Source organism: Xenopus tropicalis, chromosome 5 (genome assembly GCF_000004195.4).
Source record: "Xenopus tropicalis strain Nigerian chromosome 5, UCB_Xtro_10.0, whole genome shotgun sequence".
NCBI classification, from domain to species: domain Eukaryota; kingdom Metazoa; phylum Chordata; class Amphibia; order Anura; family Pipidae; genus Xenopus; species Xenopus tropicalis.
The window spans coordinates 116,011,350-116,035,970 of NC_030681.2; the positions used below are offsets into that span (position 1 = coordinate 116,011,350).

Consider the following 24,621-nt stretch of genomic DNA (forward strand, 5'->3'; position numbering starts at 1 on the left):
TGCCGTTCCCACTGACTCCCAGGGATACTGTACAAAAGTGCGGGTGGGGGTGCTTTTTTTTTTTACCCTAAAATGTTTAGTATTAGTAGTAAAAGTATTCATACGCGCACTTCTGTTAGGGGATCTGCAAACATTTGTGTTTGGGATCAGTTAGCTTAAAGGGGTAGTTCGCATTCTAATTCACTTTTATTTTTAATGGTTTTTCAGTTATTTAGCTTTTTGTTCAGCAGCTCTCCATTTGGTATTTCAGCAGCTATCTGGTTGCTAGGGTCTTATTTACCCTAGCAACCAGGTAGTGATTTAAACAAGAGATGGGAATATGAATAGTTAAGGGGCCTACTTGGAAAAATAAGTAATACAAAATTATAATAATAATAAAATTGTAGCCTCGCAGAGCAATATTTTTTGGCCCCCATTTGAAATCTGTATAGAGGCAGAAGAGAAAGGCAAATTATTCAAAAAAATTAATTAGGAAGACCAATTGCAAAGTTGCTAGGAATAGGCCATTTTATAACATACTAAAGGTTAACCTAAAAGTGAACCACCCCTTTAGATGTGTTTAGGTTAGTTTTATAGCAAGAAAGGCAGTGGGTACTGACTCCCCATTATATACAGTGAGACGCAGTCCGTATTTACAAACCCAGCACATTATATGCCATGAGGAGCAGTGGGTACAGATGGCAGATATTCAGGCCCTGGCACTATAACACTGGCACTGATACACAACATTGGCCCCACTGTAACTTACTATAAATGAACAAAACAATGACAAAAAAAAAAAAAAAATAGTAAGTGCAAAAAACAACAACACATATATAAACACACAATGAGCTTTTTCAGAGGGAAAGAGTTAACTTACCCTCCATGTGTTAGGGTAGGGGATAGATTATAAATTAAACAATTTAATGTCAGCTAGTGATTCTTTAGAACTGTATAGTACCTGTGGGATGAAAACTGCAGCAAAAGTTGAGAGTTGGTTCTCAGGTAAAGTTACAGGGGCAGATTGTTCTTTTCAGTCTTTATTTCTGTTTCCAGTTTGCAAAATCTCCCGATCCCTGTGTGCATCTGTGCTCTGATTGGTCAATTTTACTGTCTGTCAAGGAAGCTGTGCTCTGATTGGTGAATCCACAAGAAGAAAGATCCAATCGGAGCACAGCAAAAACGGGCTTGAGGGGAAAGTGCAGAAACGGAGTAAGGTTTTTGGTTTTTTTGCTACTTTTCCAGGGGGGGGCAAGTGCCCCCTCTTGCCCCCTTCTGTGGACGCCCATGCCAGGAGTGCCAGTTGCACCAACAGAAAAAGGGTAAAACAACAGAGGCATGGAAAGCTGGGTTTCTAATGGACTGCTGCAAAGGGCAATATGGAATTCATAACATGCACAATAATGATTTTAAATAATTCCCAGTAAACTGCATATTTATGTATATCCATTTCAACTGTTTGGTTGGTTATTAATGTAAATAATCCTGAAAAATTTCCATTTGCAAGATAAAGGACAGGATCTACCCAGTCTCTGTCCCATAAGCAGCAGGATGTTATTCAGTGCATAAAATAAAGTGGGACTCCCCTAGGACAAAGCAATGCACAAGATTAGAGAACAGGGCCATGAAGAGGTTAGGAAAGGCTCTGGGGAGTAAGATTTTAGAGTAGGGCTTGTGGGCAATGCAGTCCTATGACCTGATTGGTTGGGGATGGAAGTTGTGATTTAAATTAGGCAGGGTGAAAGGGAAGGGTACCGTTTCACTTTAGCAACTCCCTCCCTATTTTAATGAGCACACTGCGGCTGTCGCAGGAGGATAGCAGTAGGACGTAGAGTGTCATAGCCATTAGACATTTGTAGATGGATTAGGATTCATGGAAGCAGAATGTTGGGTTTGAGGTTAGGGATTATAGCCATAGTCTGTAAATGGGGGGTGTGGTTGTAAGAGAAAAGGGAATGTCTAGTCTCAGGGACCCGATTGTGGGTGGGGACAGGTATAGCTCCCACAAATGCAGTCTATAGTTGCTCCTTGTTATTCATTTATGTTAACATGTTATTGGTAAATGATGTTGTTTATAATTATGTCAAAGTTTATAATGTTGTAACATACATGTACATATACTAAATGAGTTTCTGTTGGCCAAGTGTTTCCTGGTCACAGCAATGAGCTCTGCTCCAATCGGACAGTTCTGATCAATTGTGTTGAATGCCTACACAGTCAAATACATTTCCAGTGGCAGATGAGATATATTGATAAATATAAGGTTATGTACCTGGGATGTAAAATATGCAAGCCACTTACACCCTAAATGGGACTGCACTAGGCAAATCCATATCTGAGAAAGACCCAGGGGTCCTTTTGAATTGGCTGTAGCAAACAATGCCAGTCAGCATCTGCAAGGGCAAACAAGTTTTGAGCTGTGTTACAAAAGACATTTACAAAGCACTGATAAGACCCCATCTACAATATGCTGTACAATATTGGTCTACAGTACAGATATTAAAGCTGGATAAGGGTATGGAAAGTCCAAGCTATAAATAAAGATCCACTAAGTTGTGATTAGTTAGTTAATATAACTATGTATAAATATATAACGGAACTATACAATAATTAGGGATGCACCAAATTCAGGAAGTTGAACATTTCTTGTCCTTAGTCCTTCCTTTTGATAATTTGCATATGCCAATTAGGATTCCGTTCGGTCGAATCTTTCACAAAGGATTTGGGGTAAGGATGGATCCTAAAATAGTAATTTTGATGCATCACTAATAATAATCTCTCTAATGCTTTATTCCCCAGTAGGTCCTTTCAGCAGGCACAAGGGCATCCAATAAGATTAAAAGAAAGGAGATTCAATTTTTATATTTAAAAGAGGTGTGAAGTTGCATAGATGTTTAAGCAAGTGAAAAAATACAGGATTATTGAAATTAGGTTTTGGTACAAAGCTGATCCAAAAACTGGTCTAATTTTGCCATCTTGGAGTCAGGAAGGAAAGGTCAGGAGAGGCTTCTGATGGGGGCTTTGCATTTCTCTGGATCAACCAGCAGTTAGGCAAAGTGGCAAACCAGATATGTAAGTATGTTATAGGTGCTAGAACAGAGTAAACTATGTCTTGTTACCTTTGCATCCCTGCTATCATTACTCAAGATTCTTTGCCTGAGGGCATCCTGCAGCTGCTCAATTCTGTTCTGATAGGAAACAAACTTCAGTTCTCTGTAAGACAGCAACAGAGTTGTTATTCATAAACAATTAATAACCAATTAAGCAGCACACAGGTCCCTAGAGTGATGCACTTTCCTCACTCACTTTAATTACAATATCCACTACAGTCTGTTAAATTGCATGACTTCAGCACAAAGAGAATCTGAAGCACTAAAGTATTAGTTATTAACTGCAATGGTTATTAGCAGAATATAAAATGAACTTGAGTTCCATTCTGCATGTGGATATATATCAGGGTCACTTTATAATGAGCAACAAGTCAACAAGGATTTCTTCTATAGATAATGAATCACCTTTCATGTTGCAAAGCTGCAATTTCTTCTTGCGACTGCTTTAAAACTTCCTTCAGGGTTTCCAGTTCGCTCTCTAAGCGCTGAGTTCTTCTTTTGCAATTTTCTTCTGCACGTTCTTTCTCAGCAAGAACTTCCTGTAACTGCAGACCCTTTTCTTGAAATTGTGCCAGGGAATCTTCTTTCTCTTTTAGTTCCTTAGTGAGTCTGAGAAACAAACACTAAGGCCTTAGAATTACTGGACAAGGAGGGACATATTTATAAAAAGCAGTTGGGAGAAGTGGTGTTAATGAAAGTGGGATTTCAATACTAGACCTCAGGGTTCTGGAATAGACACAACCAATGAATTCACCATATAAACTGGTGCAATCCACGTCACATAAAAAAACCCAAAGCGTCAATATGTATTTTAACACCTTCCAATAAAGTAGACAAAGACCCTGCTTGTCTCATTGCTTCATTTTGTAGTTAGAATTCCATTTCACTATTCTGTGTCTCAAATATGACCTATCACTGGTATGTATGAGAGAAGCAATCACTTATAAACATATAAAACAGTAGGGATGTATCTAATAGAATAGCCAAAATAATTTTATGTTCCATTAAAGATGGTGGAAGAAACACTGGGGAACTGGGTCAGATGTGGCTCTTCACCGGCTTCTATGCAGTCAGCAGATAGCTCTATCTGTCTACAATAGTTAAAAGGGTTGATATGCCATTCTGGAATGGTGGAGAGGATGTGAAAGCATTCCCCCATTTCTTTCATTAAACCATGTACTGTACCAGTACAGGAAGCCCTATCATCCAATCTGCTTTATTTTTTATTCATTATTGTACTTGCAGCAGAAGGATAAAAGATATATCTATATTTAGTGGATTCCTCTCATTGGAAATGGAAATCATCTATGCACCTTTTGAGGAACATGTAAGGGCTCTGGCACACGGGGAGATTAGTCGCCCGCGACAAATCTCCCTGTTCGCGGGCGACTAATCTCCCCGAGTTGCCATCAGTTGCCATCCCACCGGCGAAAATGTAAGTCGTGGGATGGTAGTTCGGGGAGATTAGTGGCCCGTGACAAGGGAGATTTGTCGCGGGCGACTAATCTCCCCGTGTGCCAGAGCCCTAACTCAGCAATTCTTAGAAAACTTCCCTTTCCATCTTTGCCTTTTTATATATTTTGTGATTGCAAGAATATTTTTTATGATTACTCTTTTTATCTACCTGCCTTGTTGCAGGCTTTATGCTCTAAGGGGGTTATTTATCAATGCTATTTTTCTGCTAAAAATGTTATTTTTGTGCTAAAACGTATGAATTTAAATAATAGTTAAAAAAAATTGTGAATTCTGGATATTTTTTAAATAGAAAAAAAAAAGAAAACCATGAATGTAAAACTTTGGCATCTAAAAGCGTGCAAGGTCATGCAGAATTCAATGGCAGCTTGCCTAGGCAAATTTTTAACTATTTAGTCAGTTAGCTTTTTTTTTTAACTTTATGACCCATTAAAAATGACAAAATTACTAATTTGATGTATTTGAGATTTTTTTTTACGGTTTTATTTGATCATGTTTTTTTATTTTTATTAAGGTAACATTAAATCCATGTAAAGCAGCAAGTGCCAGAGGACAGTTCTGGGAACAATCTAAACTTTAGTGCCACCATACTCTCAGCAGCATAAATGTTTTAGAACTTCACATGCTGGAAAACACTGAAGAAATGAAAACTATTTTCAGAGCTACGTTGCCATGGCAAATGACCCCACAATTCCTGGCTATGTTAACACCTTCTTGCTTTCACTTTATGCAAGGTAATTAACAGCTGATACATTTTTACATTTGATTTAGCTGAAGAGTATGTGGCATATGTTTGTTATTTCTGTGCAGCAATAGAAAAGGTATCATGCTTGGAAATATAAAGAATACTTCTACATGCCTTCCCCCACTCAGCTCTCATGAATACAATATTACCACATGTAGGCAGCCCAATATTTGGCCTACGCCTGTAGTATGTCTGTTTATTTGCACTTTGCACCCTGCCCAACCATCAGTAAATGGTCCCTAAGGTGCACACAAGTGTACAAAAATATTATTTAAATATGGAACAAAGTGAATCTCTTAAGGATAGTGTAGGAAATTAGTAGTGGCACAATAAGGGACATATTAATTAAATGGGACATTGTGTAAAAAACAAGAATGTACCAGTGCATTATACTCCCCATAAATATAGAAGGATTGTGCTTAAAAAAGATGTGTTTTGGGCTGATTTATTAAGAAAATCCCCCCAAAGTCTACTAGTCCTGCTCATCTGTTCCACTCCTTTCCAAGGCTGTGCAGGGAAGCCAGCAACACTGTAGGTTATGAACCAATCAGCAGCTAGGTAGTTGTGATTGGCTATCACCATCCTACAATGTGGCAGTAACTGTTAGGACACACCCAAGCCTCTATTGATCATTTTTAGCCCAGAGAGAAACCAGCACCATATATTTTTCATGACTGCCAACATGATTAGGGGATTTTTAATTTATGCTATATGTCTCCTTTAAGGATGCATTCATTTACAACAACCCATCTCTTTGAAGATGCACCTTAAATCAACTCACTATTCAAGAAAGAAAATAATAAATACAATAAAAATTGCACAAAGCACAATCAAACATCTGCCTTAGGGTAAGAACCCGCAGAGCGGTTCAGTTGACCGTGATAGATCTCTGATATCATGGGCGACAAACTGCTCTGAAAAAGGCTTTCCACTGGCAACAATAGGAATGGGTGGAAAGTGTTTTACATCACTTCATTTTCTAAAGTCGCACAAAGTTGTCTGCAGAGGGCTTGCAATAGAGCAGGCATGGGTTAAACATTGGGAATATGATGTTTAATCATAAAGCTGCAGTACCTACTATAGGACAAAAAGCAAAACACACACTGTTCTCACACTTTAGTTGCCCTCTAATTTTATTTTTAGCACAAGGACTCTTTGTCCTGTTATAGTAAGTATGTGTCTTGGAGAAATGCCATGTTTAGTACGTAGTACCAAAGAAAATAAAGAATTAGCACCATCTCTATTTCAAATAACCAACACAGCTGACTTTCCAGGTGGTGATGTGTATTCATGTTTACTAAATAAAGGACTAAACAATATCAGGGTAATGAATGCTAAATGCTAAATGTATTGCTAAATCCCCAGATAACCCAGGCACAAAACAAGTTAGACATATGGATTTTGCTGGGAAGCGGCTCATACATTTTATTGCTACGTCAACTGCAAGTGGCTTGTTTACTGCTAACATTGTAATGCTCCATATTTTTTACTGCCCTAATGGACTATTGGTGGCTTCTAGGAAAGAAACACAGTCACATACAAAAAAAAAAGTTCCTGGACAATCCATATATATTCTTTAACTCTTAGCAAGTCAATTGATTGCTTAAACGGCGGTTTTCATTTTGTTCCTATCGAGAATGTCACTGTTAGAATGTATTGATGAACATTTAGATTCTATGTGCAATTTATAAAAACTATTCTGAGTTTATAATCATCACTTCAAAGTCAAGTAAGAGAAACCAGGTCCATAAATGCCCAAGAGATAGAATACTACTATATTTCTAAATCATATAGGGCCAGATTTGTTAAAGTGTGAAATAAAATCTCACTACAGAAAAATTCTTTCCTAACAGATTTTTATAAATGCATTTATCAAATGTGAACTCTAACTTTCGCGTTTCAAATAGGCTTCTAAAAATCCAATAGAAATGAATAGTAAGTGGATGAGATTAGTGATATGTTTTTGTGGCAGGGTGGAGTGATGATTTTATATATTTATTTATTTATATATTTATAGGACAGCTATTCAAAATATCTCTTTGGAAAAAAAAATCAATATCTTGCCCTACAATATTTCTTTATGGGTTTATTAAACAAGCTAAAGACACTTTACAATTACACCAGGATAATAAATCTACCTAAGTTCGGCTGTGTCCTTATCATACTCCATTCTGCGAAGTCTGGTGAGGAGATCATTCATTTCCTTTGATTTTGTACTGAGAAAAACAAAAGACAAGAAGATAAGAATCTTTTATATTTTGTTTGAATACTATATGGCAACTGCTTAAAGAATGTGCATTCTTTGGCCATTAGTTTAATATCACAATGATTTCCTTCCAAGCAAAATGTTACCAACGGTGCATAAGGGGGCAGCAAGATACCAGCTAAAAGCTCAGTGAGGTATAAGCAAACACTAATAAATGTTTCCTAAATGCGTCTGCGCTTATACCACTGGAACAGCTGAATTAGTCAAGTCTTAAATAACTATTAATGTAAACCTGTATATAAAATAAATGGAAATAATAATTTACAAAAAAAAAAATTCTGTTTGGTAACTTCTGTTTGGTCAAATTGCACATACTTCCTAGTTCCCCAATTACCACTAGTTTCTCATTCAATTCTTAATTCCAAAGTAGGCCACCAGAGATCCTGGTGCCCTGGGTCCTTTGCAGTTGTAACCCTGCTCCCACAGTTCTTATTAACTGACCCAGTTATTATCTGACCCAACACAATGATCTAAGTGCAATACAATACAGTTATAGAATTGGACACTATAAATAATATATATATATATGTTCTTTACATATACTGCAAGGGGTCGTATCGCTGGGACTCATTTACAAAATGCGAATTGGATAATTGTGAACCATAGCAACATAAACTAATAGATCATAAAGGCACAAAGAAGTCTACGGATAATGGAAAAATGAAAGAGGTAAGTTACAAAATCCTCTGCAAGTGCTAAAAGGGGCACCACAACACCTGCAGCAGGGAATTTGAATGCGACCTTCAACTTGCACTGCAAGTTGCATTGCTGTGGGCGCACTGCACTCTTGTATTCCAGCCTTAGGGCATGTAGTATGTAAAGGGCAAAGCTGCATCTTGAATAAGGCCAGATAGGGAACGCCCATGCACTTCCTCAGCTTGCTGCTCACTAATACAATTCTGTTGAATGTAGGTAGTTCCATATTCATCAGAGTGGGGCAGGTTGTAAAGTGAAAACAAACATGTGCCACATTTTACTTTGCACCTTGCTCTATGCATTGTAACAAAGGCCAAAAAGCCCACTTCATGCAGTCTCAAAACACCCAGCTGTACAGCTGTGGTATATAATATATATATATATATATATATATATATATATATATAGGTACAAACAGTTCATAAGCTGCACTCCAAAAATCAAAAGCGATACCTGGGTGCCAGGGTAGTGTAGGGATGTGTAGAAAGACGGAATAAACCGGCACTCACAGGCTATTTAACGCCAAAGGCTTCAAACGGTTAGTTGAAAAGTGAGGTTCTTTATTAGTCCGACTAATAAAGAACCTCACTATTCAACTAACCGTTTGAAGCCTTTGGCGTTAAATAGCCTGTGAGTGCCGGTTTATTCCGTCTTTCTATATATATATATATATATATATATATATATATATATATATATATAGAATTCTGTATTCTTCTTTTAGTGGTTTTTAGAGTAACTCTGAGGGGTTATAGAAACATTGCTTGTCTGAATTATTGCGAAAGTTAAAAAAAGAAAATGTTAAATATTCTTGACAGCATTTCTAGGCATTAACATCTTCTGCAGAATTCAAATAATTTATTATTATACAGTTTTGGCCTCTACTGATTTATCTGTATGTACATTAAAACTATTAAGGCAGGATCCTACTAAAAGTACCATACAATCCATTACTTGTGGAACTTACATATTGGAAGTTACTGTAGACTGGGAAAGTAAAAAGAACAGAATAAAAGGGTTAGGTACATATAGAAAGAGAAACAAAAAGGGCACCATGATGGATATAAGAGAGGCAGCAATTCAAAGCTCAGAAATTAACAAGATACATATGAATTAACAAAACAAACATAAAAAATGGGAATTCTGCAGGAAAAGACACCAACCATCTTAATAATATGCAGGCTTTTATTTTATCTTCCTTTCAAAACAGTGAGCCTATAATAAATGGCATGCAGATGGGCACTATATGCAACCTAGTGCAAGGAAGGAAAATGCAAGGTGATTCCAATAGACAAACAATCTGTAATCTCTTAATGCTTCAACAAATGTCTCTTAGAAACTGAATACAGAATGTCTACAATATACAGGAAGTCTGCACTTAATTTTAATACTTAATTTCAATATGCTTTGATAAAGAATGCCTTATGTAGCATAAAGGCATCATTTAGACTGACCCAAACATGCTGACAGTAGTGAAATATAAGTAATAATTACAGGGAAAAATATACTGCATTTCCAGAAGCCACTATTGAATTAGAAATAAGAACTATTACTTTAGTCCAAGGCTTTAGATCAGTACATTTGCTTACCTAGACAATGGATAAAAATAAATGCTAAAGCACCCTGCTGTCTTTTCTAGACTACAATACATAAATTATATTTTGAAAATTGTTGTATACTCTTTCTAGCAGACGCAGGCTAACATAGCAGACATTTTTTCCCAATCCACTTAACATTCACATTAATTCTGGAATACTGGAGGTGGAATAGAGCAAATTTTACAATACCTTATAATGTTCTGATTGGTATAAACAAATACAAATTTCAATAAAACATATATAATGCCACCCTCACAATCACTCCTGTCACACCATTTTGTACACTTTCACATGGGTTCATTTTTGACCCTGGTGAGTCCAAGTGCAAGGTCTTAATTAGGACCTACTAATTATGTTAAAAAAAATCTATTCTGCCCTGTTTGAAGTTTTGGAGGATGCTCAATAATTTGAAAACATATTTTTGGTGGCATCCTCCAGAGTAATACTTTAAGCCTTTTCAACCAACTGCACTTGCATCACCTTTCTACCAAACTCATTCAAAGGCTAGCAACCTAGTCCCAGAATTCTGTGGATTCAGTGTGAGATCTAAAATCTCTAAATTGTTCCATTTCCATTAGAAACCTGGCTACTCTAAGGGATTTTTTTAATCAAGATTCACATTTTTTTCTCCAATGCAAGTTTTGAATAATGGTTTAAAAAACATATTTATTAAATGAATTCACCAAAAAGTGAGAAAAAAATGGAATGTAAAACTTCTGCATCTAAATGCTTGCAAGGTCATGTAGTCAACGGGAGCTGTTCTAGGCAAAATTTGAATTATTTAGTCAACTCAAGTTTTTTTGAATGTTTTTTGAGCTTCTTAACCAATTAAAAATGTCGAGAAAAATACAAATTTAAGGCATTTGAGATTTTTCTTCCATGTTTTTCTTCTGATTTTTTAATAAATAAGGTAACTCACATTTTTTAAAATTTCAAAGTTAATCGAATGTGAAAAAATACAAAAACTACACAAATATGTATGTTGATAAACAACCCCCTTAATGTCAGTATCCCCTCCCTCTTTCTTACCTAAATTATATAACATCTTTCTAGGGGAGTGAGTGGCCTGACTGTGAGGGTCCAAATAGGGTTGCTGGGAAAAGAACATTTCTGCAGTCATAAAAAACAATTCACTTTTTATCTGCTTTTAAAATTGTACTTATTATCATTACTATTTTCTAAAATCATACATAAGAAGCAATAATGTGCTTGGTGAAATCCTTTTATAAAAGGAATAAAAAAAAGTACTGATATGACTGACTTCCTTTCTCTTTTCTGTTTCAACAGTTACATAATAGGCAAGTGAGCAGAAATTGAAAAGCAGACCTGGAATGACCTGTTATCTGAACCACCTCACAAATAATTAAATCAATCAGTCACTGACCAGGATATAAATTACTGAACACATACAAAAGGCATGTCAATAACTCTAGGCAAACGTGTCTCCATAGAATTCCCTCCATTGTAAACCCAAATATATTGTCTGTACCATATGTGTTGCTATGGAGACACCAATATATTTACAGCAACAAAATCTTCCTTTAGAATGCTGTCTGGGATTTGGTTTTAACCAATATGCTGAACCTAAAAGACAATAATATTGAAGGCTCCTATCACAGCTATGAAGTAATGTGCACATAAATGAGGCTTCTATGCTTATTTAGTTAACAGTTGATATTCATTGTAGGATATTGCATTTTCACATCTTGAAATATTTATGGAACCCATTTAAATTGCTGAGGTAAAACTTCTAAAAGATTGGAATTTGTGTTTATTGTCATCATTTCACTTGATATTTTATAACAGAACAGAGCTATGTCTCCATGAGCAGCACTCGCCAGACAAATCACGCTGATCTCTATTAGTTAAGTATTAGGAGCAAAGCCACTTCTTTACTAAAGGTCAAATGATAGCAGACAGATAGCATTCAATGTAATAGCACAAATTCTTTACTTTGCAGCCACTTATTCTCCTGAGAGGGCCTTGTGCTAAAATACTACACAGCTATCTCCAAAAGAATTAAAAAAAAACGTTTTGCTATGTTGTATGCTAACTCATAAAAGCTTCCTCAGGATCTGAAGGAATGCTCCTAACATTCTATGACCCCTTATGGAACAATCCATTTGCTAACTCTCCCTAAATCTGGGCCTTTATGCTGTATTTAAAGGTCGCTTTAGTATTTAATACAATACAGTAGTCGAGGTAGGAATCATGATCTGTCCCATTAAATTATGGTCACATGAAGCAACCTGGGGCACTTTGCCTGCTGGTTAGTTCATATTCAAAATGCAACAATAAATTGTCTTATATTAATTTTCAAATAGTATAAACAATTTGAAGTTAAAGGATGTGATGGCCAATGATTGCTTCTGGCAACCCCACAGCACTGCTCCGTAGTCAGAAAGAAAGTATAAGGGGTCATGGGGATTTAAATCTCTTTTAACTCCATAGACTAACAAAAATGGCAGTTCTAGTGGCCATTTATGTCACTGTATTTCTAGTGAGAAATATGGCAACCCGCAATGATGTAAAAACAGAAATATGCAGAAAAGTATATTGTGGGCTTACATTATGCTCTCATCCCTTATTGTATAAGGCTGATTGCAATTGAGGCTATCTCTAGCAATATAGATCATGGGCAGTAATGGGCAATTCTCACCTAGATAAAATATACTGGTAGAAAAAATGGTGCCATAGCCTTAGGAGAAAGGAAAAGTAAGACCTTAGTAATAAACATCTATCTTAGTTAAATAGATCTAACTTATAAACAAGATATATGTTTTGCTTTATGATTTCAGTAGTTTATTTAATATAGATCTCCAGCTGTGTGACCCAAGTTTTGAATATTTTTTGAATATTTACCAAAGCCATTTACGTCTGTTTCACTGATTTTAAACATCATCTGCATCCATTTGCTTAAGCTGTATTTACCACTCTATATTAAAAGTATGAAGTGAGGCATATATTGTCAGCACTATGCAAGACTACAAACACAGGAACTATGAATGAGTCAGGCCTGGAGCAGAAGCAATTATAATGTGACTGAACTTCATGCAGATAATCACACTGCTATTTTTAAATAAATACATACTAAGCAGCTTTGCTAAATGTGTTTGTGTGACTGCCCAAATAATTATTGTATCTACCACTTAAAGGAGAACGAAAAGTAAAATCTAAGTACGCTTTATCAGAAAAGTCTATGTCATGATACTCTGAGTCCTCTGTGAAAAGAAACGCAACATTTCTTTCCTTCTATTCTGTATACATGATGTTCTGTGTCAGACTTCCTGTTCTCAGAAAAATCCTTCAAGGCACAGCACAAGCCTTGCGCAGCTTCCACATCTCTCTTCTTCCCCATCCCTTCTCCATCCCCCCCTTCCCCTCAGCAGCGAGAGATACAGGCAGCAGGAGATACAAGAAGGGAAGTGACATCAGACCAAGCCAAAATGGCAGCTACAGAATAAATATAGCATTCTAGCTTGCACTACTATCTACTAATCTATTGGCAATAAAAATGCCTCAATAGCTTTCCTTCTCCTTTAATAACATGTAACGCAAGCAGATGTATTAGTATTAGTGATGAGCGAATCTGTCCCATTTCGATTTGGTGAAAAATTCGCAAAACCAATGAAAAATTCAAAAAAAGTGGCTAACACATTACTTTTTTGGTTTGTGCAGGTTTTTTTGATGTGACTATGACTTTTACCACAACTTTTTCTCACTCTGTGGTCACCCACACCCTTCCACCCAGCAGCCGAACAATGGAAAGGTAGCAAGACAGCAGCTCCCTGACACCTGTATTGATGAAAATGCTCCCATGCCCCATCTAGTGGTAGATTTGAGAATATTGCTTATTTGTAAAAATCCAAGTCTGGCTCAGCTATACTGAGTAGGAGAAACAACAGGTTATCTGAAAGCAGTTCCATGGTGCAGTGCTGGCTCCTCTCAAAAGCTCAGAATCAGGCACAATGCACTGATATGGCTGCCTACACACCAATATTAGAGTTGTTATAATAAAATATAAAAATAAAATATATATAAATAAATATAAAATAAATAACAAATACATTTGTTAGTTTAAGAATAACATTTTAAATGGTAGAGTGAATTATTTTGCAATGTAAAAAATTTAATCTACAAATAAAAAGTACACAATACAAATCATGACAAAATCCCTTTAAGTCTTGTGGAGTAAAAATGTCCAGCTTTCATAATGTTGGGGAGTGATTTTGGCCTATCCTTCCAGGCAGAATCTGTCAAGTTAAGGTTAGTTGGTTCCCAATTGATTTGAGATAATGGCTTTGACTGACCATTTTTTTTAAAAAAAAGAGGGCTAATACAGTAATAATCACAATAACAGTTCTTTCACTGCCAGCTGACTTTCCCACTGTGTTACCTGCCAGGTGATTTTTAAATATTTTGTGCTCTTTACAGGTATTTCCCTGCAGAACTTTTAGTTTACCTTGGAAAACTATATACTTTTTTCTCACAACAACCAAATCTTTATAAACCTGACAGAATGCCAGGATTCCTATTTGCTATTCTTGTCTTTAAACTAATTTCCTGATGAGTAAAACTTGCTTTAATTCCTGTCTTTAAATAAAAAAAGAACACAATAGTCTATAGGATTTTGCCTCTGGGAACTGAAAAACATAGTTTTCATTTAAATTAAAATAAATATTTAAATTCAGAGAAGTGATTAAAGCTCTTCCTCAAGAGAATGTAATTTAGCAACACTGCAAATAAATTGTTGCTAAGCACATTAAATATTTGCAGGTTGTTATGTATTCGCTCTTTAAACTCAAACATTTAAAAGAAGTGCCAGCTCTGAACTCCTCAGCCACTCTGTTTCACTTACTGTAGAAAGGCATATGTAAAATAGGTGTATATATAACATTTTTTTTGAAAATGTTGATGCACACCAGAAATTATGACAAAAATATATTCATTTCGGTCCAATGGTTTGGTCCAATGGATAAGTATATTTTTGTTACAATTCCTGGTCTACATTAGCAAGTCTTGTATTATGGCTCTGAATTGCACCCAGGTTGTAGCCTAAATGAGTGTGTGCCTAAACCTTTAAAGGGGGGTTCACCTTTAAGTTAACTTTTAGTATGTTATAGAATGGCCAATTCTAAGCAACTTTTCAACTGGTCTTCATTATTTATTTTTTATATTTTTTGAATGATTTGCCTTCGTTTTCTAACTCTTTGCATCTTTTAAATGGGGGGGTCACCGATCCCACCAGCCAAAAAACTATTGCTCTGTGAGGCTACAAGTTTATTGTTATTGCTACATTTATATCTTATTTTTCTATTCAGGTCCTTCATATACCAGTCTCCCATTCAAACCACTCCCTGGTAGCTAAGGTAATTTGGACCCTAGCAACCAAATAGCTGCTGAAACTATAAACTAGAGAGCTGAACAAAAAGTTAAATAACATACTACATACTAATCAACATACTACAAATAATAATAATAATAATAAATAATAATAAAATGAAGATCAATTGCAAATTGTCTCAGAATATTACTCTCTACATCATACTAAAAGTTAAGTCATTGAACAACCCCTTTAATCACTCACACACACACACACACACACACACACACACACACACACAAAGTACAGAGTGGAGCACTGAATAAAATGGAGTGAAAATAGGTAAAACTATAGTGTTACAAGTGTTACACTTATGTGTACGTGGTTCCAACACATGTATCAAATAAAAGAATGTTGCAAGAAGTATCTAAACATATTTGGCATAAAATGAAAAAACAGCAGCACTCCGGAAATGTTGTAGAAAAAAGTGACTTTACTCAAGTGCACACAGCAACTTATTTGGCTCCTCCATGAACTTTTATGGCGCTTGTGTTACTCTCCAAGTCTTTTTACATTTGACTGTGGCTCACAAGTAAGAAAGGTTGGGGATCCCTGGTGTAGAGCATCCAGTGACATTTTGGGCATGCAGTGTGCCCTTTATCAAGCTCAGTAAACAAACTACAGGTGTATCCTGCTGATTAACAAGCTTAACACAGGAAATGACATCATGGTAATATCTAAGTAACAGATATAAACAGTACAATACACTATATTTCTACTTCCTGTGATTACGGAAAGGCCATCTCTAGTGACGTCAAATTGGGCGCAGTCGCATCAGAAAGGGTGCGGTCGCGTCAAAATTGGGCGCGGTCGGGCCAAAAAAAGCGTGGCTGACAAAAAAAGCGTGGGGCGACCAAAAAAGACACGGGCGACAAAAAAAATCAAGCGACAAATGCGGGATATGTATGGCTTTTGTGTATTATTTATATAAATATATATAGACATACACATGTACATAGACATGACTGAACCTTAGTACAAAAAGAGATTTATGTTGGTTTAGGATGTATACATTCTGTATATGACTAGCTAATATTCAATGCTGGATCAAGCACCCTAGGCATCCTGGCCAGCCACCTCGCCCGGCCCATGTTAGAGGACATGCAAACAAGTGTGTGCATGCGCAATGACGATGCAAGGGGGGAAAGACCCTGGACTAAGAGTAGGCAAAAGAAGTGGTATGTGTCTAGCTCCCCCCCCTCCCCCACTTTTGGGCCCTAAGCAAGTTCCTCTACCCCCAGTTCTATCCATGCAAATATTTCCCATATTGATTGTGGCAATAACTGTATAACCACTAAATGGGTGCACTTTCAAGGAGAGTGGAGAAGGTAGAGTGGGCGACAAGGAGGAATGGGCCACAAGGAGGCAGAGAGGGCATAGAGATGGGGAAAGGAGAAGATATACAAGAAACTTGTGAATTAGAATACAGTGACCTGCATAAATATTCTACCCCCCCCCCCTTACGCAAGGAACTATACATAGCCAACATTCTGAATATGGCATATCATAGGGGTCATTCTCAAAGCTGGACCTAATAGCTGTTCCGCCATTTTGGAGCACAGAGGCCTGTGTCCATTTGCAAACATCCAAATGAAGTAGTGCAAAAAAAGACAGCAGGTATTTCTTTGCACTTTGCACACGGTGTTTGGCTTTGCACATTAAGCATCATATGTAAAAGTTCCTATAGAATGTGTCCCTGTCACACACTGGGGGGCACTGCTGCTATTAGTGCTCTGATTTGCTGGCAGTTTCGCTTTGCCAACATGTCACAACATTCACGGCCCAACAGCTTGGCAGTTTGGGTGCAGTTTGATCTCTGTTCAGCTGCCAAAGCCAAAAGGACAAACTCTATTGCACTCAAGGGCACATCCTGCTAATCTGACTCAGACAGCTGTTTGCATTACTGACAACTGACTAACAATCTGGAGGTGCAATACTGAATAAAGGCGTAAACCAGTGCTGTACAGATATGACTTACCATGGGATGCAGATAAATTAGAAGTATAGGACCTGTTATCCGGAAACCCGTTATCCAGAAAGCTCTGAATTATGGAAAGGCCATCTCCCATAGACTCCATTATAAGCAAATAATTTTAAAAATTATTTTCTTTTTCTCTGTAATAATAAAACAGTACCTTGTACTTGATCCCAACTAAGATATAATTAATCCTTATTGGTGGCAAAATAATCCTATTAGGTTTATTTAATGATTAAATGATTTTTTAGTAAACTCAAGGTATGGAGATTCAAATTACGGAAAGACCCCTTATCCGGAAAACCCCAGGTCCCAAGCATTCTGGATAAAATTTAGGATAATGGAGGGCACTCCGGGCTAAGATATTCTTGCCCTTTACAAACAATTAAAAAGAATAAATATATGGAATATGTGAAATATCTAGGTGCTAGGGTTTCAACAATCTCCCCATTAGAGGATTATACATACCAATAAAACCCCAAACAAACCCTGCACACCAGAAAAAAACTTTCCCAGGGAGGTATTATAGTTAAAAGACATTTTTATTTAACAAATCATTATGCAGCCAAAATATTGCATCTTAAACAGTACAATATCCATCAATAAACAATACATACTACCCAGTGAAAAAACTGAACAAAAGAATATGAAGGCAGATACTCTGGATGAGAGAATACCCCAATGTTTCAGCTCAAACGCCTTTGTCAAGGGTTATCTCTCCCAAGCATTCTGGATAACAGGTCCCATACCTGTACTATGCATTTTTCTCTACACCTGATCACATAAATAAACATTATGGGTAGCTCATAAAATAAGATGTGCCATTTACAGGGTTACAGAAGAGATGCAAAGGCACCACCAAAAAGGAACCAGTAATGGGCAGTCACACAAGAGCCACCTGCTCCTTGCACCCATCCCCTCTGTGTAGTAAGTAGACTGATAGACACTGCAATGGCCTGTCACACAAGCAACACATTGCCAATCAGTGCACTTACCCTAAGGAGCAGATGGGTGCAGATTCACTCAGAGCTGCTGTTTCTCCACCTGCATTTTTATGTGACATTGGCCTTAAAGTGGGCCATTTGCAGGGAAGGAAGTGGCCCGTTTTGTTACAGTGTCCCATTAAGTGGCAGTATTCTGCCAGAAAATAACGAAAAAACACAGCTGTAAAAGGACAATTTTCTTTATAATATAGTAGGTTTAAAATATGAGCCTTTAAGACATTGTTGATCTTGCTAGGAGGCATATAACAGATAAAATACAAGGAAGTGTATGCCAATATTATGCAGTAAACATAGTCACTCAGAAGCACAAACAATGAGTGTACCTCCCAATAATATACTATCAATCTGACCTGCCAACCATGTGGGTGTGATGGCAGTAAAGGATGTTTATAGTCACAATGAATGCCAGTACATCCACCGCTGCAGAATATGTTGGTGCTTTATACATGTTTTAATAGCAATAATAATAAGTAAGAATAGGTAAGGGGAAAAAACAATGAAGAGGCAACTTAAGGGGTGTAACACAGGGCACACAATTATCACTGCTTTTAACTTAAATTTAAGTTTAAAAGTAACAAAAACACTTACAGAGCAGTTTCCTTTTGCTGGTTACTTTCTTTAGTCAAGTTTAGTAGATTCAGTTGTGCAGTTTCCTTCTGTTGCTGCAGATCTGTAAGGGAAGTTATACACAGAGATTATATTCTGTAATAATTACCTAATATAACTGCAGAATTTTGTTTCTTCTAAAGAATAAGAACAGAGGTCATGTATTCACAGTAGAACAAAGGGAAGTCACTGGTTTTTAAGTCCAGCTCTTGGCTGACTACATGCAGGCTGATAGACAAATCATCTACAAAAAAATTGTAGTAATAATATTTTCGACCCATATTAATTCTACTTTTGATTGCTTTGGTCAGTACCTATTACAAACAGAATGAGCTTCAATTCCAGGTCAAAAATAAAGTAGCAAAATGTAAAAAACAAATTACAAATGTGTTGATCGCAGTCTATCACATATAAAAAAATTTAGGTGATTTCCCCATATCACAATTAGGGGCAGATTTAGCCCCTACTATGGGATTTTCTACCTCAGGCCAATTGATCCTTTGATAGTCTGTGGCTATTATTTGGGATTTTATAGATATCTTTATTTATCCACTGTCCATATAATATGAATTTATGCAATGTCTATAGTTGAGCATGTCTGGCCTGAGTAGCATTACTAAGAAAACTTTGGGAATTTTCAAAATGTCCTCACATGGCAAGAGCATAGCTCCAATGAACATGTAACATATACCAATATTTGCAGGTATCTCCTTCAAACCTACTGAAAATCACATAAGCACCGGTGGCTTTGTCATTCCTTCTTATAATATCTGTAAACACACAATGTAAATGGACTACTCTTGCTAAAATTAGCATAGCCATATGTGAATAATTCATTACCTATAGTAGAGTGTGTGGCTCTGTCCCAGACTGTAAATGATTATCACTTTGTAAATCTATCAACAAGAATGATATACAATGTGAAGCTATTGTGCTGAACAAAATAATAGTGGAATGTGGAAGCACACAGCTTACAAGTCATATATTTTTTACAAACTATTGTTCAGTCAGAACAGAATGTGGGAGATTCATGATTTAAGTCCACAAACATTCCTTTAAATATTTCCCTCCAAAGAAGAGTCATTGTTCTTAGAAGATTTATTCACATGAAATTGCTGCCATCAATTGTTACTCTGGAATACCCTGAAATGCACCTAAGAGGAGAATAAAAAGGTCTCTTGAAATCCTACGCAGATGTGAAGTTTGTGTGTGAGTTTGTTCTCTCTCACTAAGAGATTAGCAAAGGGCAAGCGATTACAGTGGGGAAAAAGAAACCGATGGTCTTGCTTTACATGAAAGGAACTGCTGAAATGATACAGCTGGAAAGTCATCTGTTATTCAGCACCAGGAATCACTGTGTTACAGATTGAAACACATTCAGACAAATGTAGAGCAGTGAGGGCTGCCATTTCCTAATAGAGATACAGAATAGGGCACTTCTAAGATAAAACAGACCTAATAATAGAAAAGAGAGTAGTCTTTGTCAGAATAATGTGCCTGAGCTGAAGTTTTTGAGCCCCTTTTCAATGCTAGCTTTGACTATATACATATCAGAGAGAAAAAATAGCCCAAATAGTCATTGCCAAGAGACTGTTGATACAGAACAGTGTGGGCTTTTCTGTCTGCAAAGTTAGCCTCTTCTGACATACCATACCATCTAATAATATCACTACAGTGATTAAACCTTTGGGTAATACCTTGTATTTATTTTAAAAAATACAATAACTCTTAACAGAACAAAAAGTCTGTAAAATTTAAAGGGATTTGTTACAAAAACGCCACTTCATGGGTATGGCTATATGTGGTTACCAAGCAGTCTCTCACATACCTTACACACAGGTTAGACTAACGTAAGACACCCCAAAAGAGACTAACACCCACACAATTCACTCACTATCTGTAACAAATTAGGTGGTGTGACACTTGAACCTACAGGGGGATCTGGTTCAGTGTCTTAGGGCCGCTTCCCACAGTCTTTTAGGGTAAACATAGCAGTCACAGAGGTTGCTCTCTTAAAGGCAAGTGCCAGCAGTTTATTTTGTTACAAAACTTCAGTAACAAACACAAAATAAGAAACAGGAAAATAAACCCTTGCACCAGAGCGCTGGCTAAACACAATTGGCAGCCTAACTACAGTTGGGTGGCTTTTCCAACTCCAACTTAATAGAAGCAAACAAAATCAGAAATCATAAGTACCTTTCTCATGCAGCGCAGCTCCTGCTACCTGTGTAGTGGGGAAGAGACTCTCCCTCCCCCCACTGGAGTCTTTTAAAAGGCTCTCAGCTGCAGCAATCACCTTGCTGCTAAGGTCTGTATTAAAGGGCTGGGTTTGTGACTAATTATTCCATGTTCCAGGGTACCAACTATGCAAAACCCTGGGAGAAACATATCGTCCATCTACAACTAACCCAGCCATTTTATTACAGTGGCAAGAGATGTAATATGATTATGTCCCTGTTCTTTATAACTGGTATTATTTCACCTTGTACCAATGTATCAAACACTCAAGTCAACACTCAACTCAAGAGTTAGTTTCCACTAATTCAACAAGCATTCACTAACTCCATTCCTGCTGACAGTTAACTAGTTAATTATTATGTAAATAGATTTTTTAGAATTTATAGAATTTTCTTGATAAAAAGGGCTAAAACACTAAATAAATCCTAGGTAGCTCATTAGGATTTCAGCTGCAGCCCCTTAAGGCAGGAGTCGGAAAACTGGGCACAGACTCCAAAAGCAAAATGGGTCCTCAAGAATGAGCTACAATGGCTAGCCCACCCCGCCCCAACCTTTTTATCCCAGCTGGGACACTACCAAATATTAAAATAAAAATATGGGTATGCTGTGTTTCATGTATAGGTAATAAGAATGATACCAAACATGTCTCATATTCCAGCTCCCCTTAAACTATTTCTCCTAATTGGTGGGTATAGGGTGTCCCTGTTTGGTATTAGGAAGCATGTGATCGCCCCATTACCAATATGTGATTTATGAGGATGTGAACTTCAAATCAGGGGGTACATGGACCCCTCTCTGTAACACATGAATAACTAGGTTCATAGCTCTAGGTTCACTGCTCCTTCCATTGATCACCTGTTCCGAGGAACTGACCGTCTCAAGTTTTTTGCCCAAATACTATGGCTCAGACTCATTCTCTAGCCCACCACATGTATTTCCTTTACACAACCTCCTGCTGGAGTGTCTAATTAAGGGTCTCTCTATGAGACCAAAAGTTTCTAGTGCTAACCATTTACAATGTCAGAACAAATACTGCTCTGGCATGTCAGGGTTGTTTGAATTCAAATAAACTTTTTAATATATTATAGATGACCCATTATAAAAAACATCTCAGTTAATAACATTATTTATAGTTTCAAGTCATTCACCTTTTTATTTTACCTCTTCTTATACTGCAGCTGAAATTACATGGTTGCTGACTTCAATCAAAAAACAAATTGGTTGTGAGGATTCAACTATTCTTATTTTATTTTTCTAGTCAGGCCATCTACTACCTACCTTCAGTTCTGACTTCTGGTTAATAAGGTCCAACTCCAAAAAAGTCGAGCAGCTGTGTAAAATGTAATGCAAAATGAATGGGGTGATTTGCAAATCATTTAAACCCTATTTTTAATTGAAAACAAGACTCCACATCAAATTTTAAAACTGGGAAATGTTTTAGTTGTTTTTTTAATATATGCTCATGTTGAATTTGAAACCAGCATGTGTGAAAAAAGTTGGGAGAGGGACATGTTTCCCACTGTGCTGCATCACCTCCTCTGTAACTCTCTGGGAACTGAGGAGATCAGGTGCTGTAGTTCTGAAAAAAAGATGTTCTGTAGATGATGAAATCTCTACATTTTTGCAGTTTTGTGTTGAGGAATGTTCTTGTTAAATTGTTGCAGTATTTGCCTGCACAGAGATCCCACCTCTCTGGGATGGCTTTTTTTTTATATCCAATCATGTTACTCACCTGTTGTCAATTGGTGAAATGTCCCACTGAGTGATTTTTTAAGCATTAGAAAGCTTTTCCTGTCTTCCAATTTTTTTCCACATTGCTGGTATCAAATTCCAAACAAGCATGTATTGTTCAGAAAACAAATCAATGTTTTAACTTTTGACATGTTGTCATAGTATTTTTAATTAAATGTAGGGTTTAAATGGTTTGCAAATCATTGCATTCTGTTTTTATTTATTTATATTTTACACAGTGTCCCATCTTTTGTGCAAATAGGGTTGTAGCACACTGACAGCAGTTACAATGCTAAGCCTGACAGCTGCACAGAAAAATGTAAATAATTAAGAAATGAAGACCAAAAGCAGATTGTTACATCAAGTTAAGGTAAATTACCTCATTAATTTGGCACCCGTGACCTAATTTTAAGGGAAATGTTTCAGGTAGTGCATTTAAAACTGGAGGACTGTATGTATACACGTTGCATGCTCATTTGCACACCTTATGTTTGCACATAATATAATGCAGAATGCATCTAAACCGAGAGCTGATCATCCATGGAACTTATCTATATGACCAAACAACAATTACTGGTAAAATCTGTTAAAGGAACAGTACCACCAAAAAATGAAAGCGCTTTAAAGTAATAAAAATATAATGCACTGTTGCCCTGCACAGGTAAAACTGGTGTGTTTGCTACAGTAACACTACTATAATTTATATAATAAGCTGCTGTGTAGCCATGGAGGCAGCCATTCAAGCTGGAAAAAAGGAGAAAAGGCACAGGTTACATAGCAGATAACAGATAAGTTCTGTAGAATACAATAGTGTTTTATCTGTTATCTGCTATGTGCCTGTGCCTTTTCTCCTTTGAATGGCTGCCTCCATGGCTACATAGCAGCTTATTTATATAAATTATAGTAGACTTTCTAAAGTAAACACACAACTTTTACCAGTGCAGGGCAGCAGCACATTATATTTTAGTTACTTTTATACACTTTCATTTTTTGGTGTTACTGTTCCTTTAAGAACCTCTAAAAACTGAACAATAGCAGGTAATTAAAGCAAACATTATTAACAACCAATATTCATTGTTCTCACAAGGATTTACTCCTATCCTATGCCCTTGGTCATCCAGACAGTGAAATTGCTCTTCCTGATTTGGCAAACTAAAATAACCCATTTTGTACTTAGTATAAGGGAAAGCATAGACTTATATATTTTTATGGTATCTCTTTGTTGAGTCAGAGAACAAAAACCGCCCCCCCACAGTCTAAAGCCCCCATCCATTGCCCTCTATTGCCCCCCCCCCTGCATGCTTGCTCCCCACAAAACCTATTACACTGAAAAGTAATAAATAAATAAATAATCTGGTCCTAGTCCTTGTTTGTTTTTAAGTATTCTTTTGAACTTCCCCTTGAGTCAACCATTCATTAATAGTTATGTTATTAGAATTGTGTATATTAAAATTTACTGGTATATTACTTGTGTAAACAGTCAAAAAATAACAGTCTAAAATCTCTGCTTTTTTTCCCTGCTCTCATCAATCAATTTGCCTCACTTGGCAATTTTATGATCATAAAATTGTAATTAAAAATCTCTTGGCACATATATGCACACATATTAAATAACCAATAAAAAGGAAAATCAGGATTTCCTGTCTCAATGAAACTTATTTTGCATGTTTGTAGTATAACTGGGCACAAGTCATGCTTCCATTTTACTTTCCTTATGTTTTATGTAGTATCTGAGTGCTCCCCAAACCCCCCGCTTTTTTAGTTATTGCAACTTTCCAATACACATTCATTATAAATTGTCAATGGTTTTAAAGTAA

General features: G+C 36.7%; 1 protein-coding gene across 3 annotated transcripts in view; it reads right to left on the reverse strand.

The window, feature by feature from the left end:
• The window catches only part of lekr1 (leucine, glutamate and lysine rich 1), a 93,062-nt gene that overhangs the window by 7,294 nt on the left and 61,147 nt on the right, over positions 1-24,621 (reverse strand). For all 3 annotated transcript variants that reach the window (XM_018094379.2, XM_004914441.4, XM_004914440.4), the window contains exons 7-10: positions 18,818-18,899; positions 7,446-7,523; positions 3,495-3,698; positions 3,099-3,192 (exon numbers count right to left, since the gene is read on the reverse strand). In XM_018094379.2, the coding sequence (XP_017949868.1) occupies positions 3,099-3,192; positions 3,495-3,698; positions 7,446-7,523; positions 18,818-18,899 (458 nt within the window). The remainder of the gene's footprint in view (positions 1-3,098; positions 3,193-3,494; positions 3,699-7,445; positions 7,524-18,817; positions 18,900-24,621) is intronic.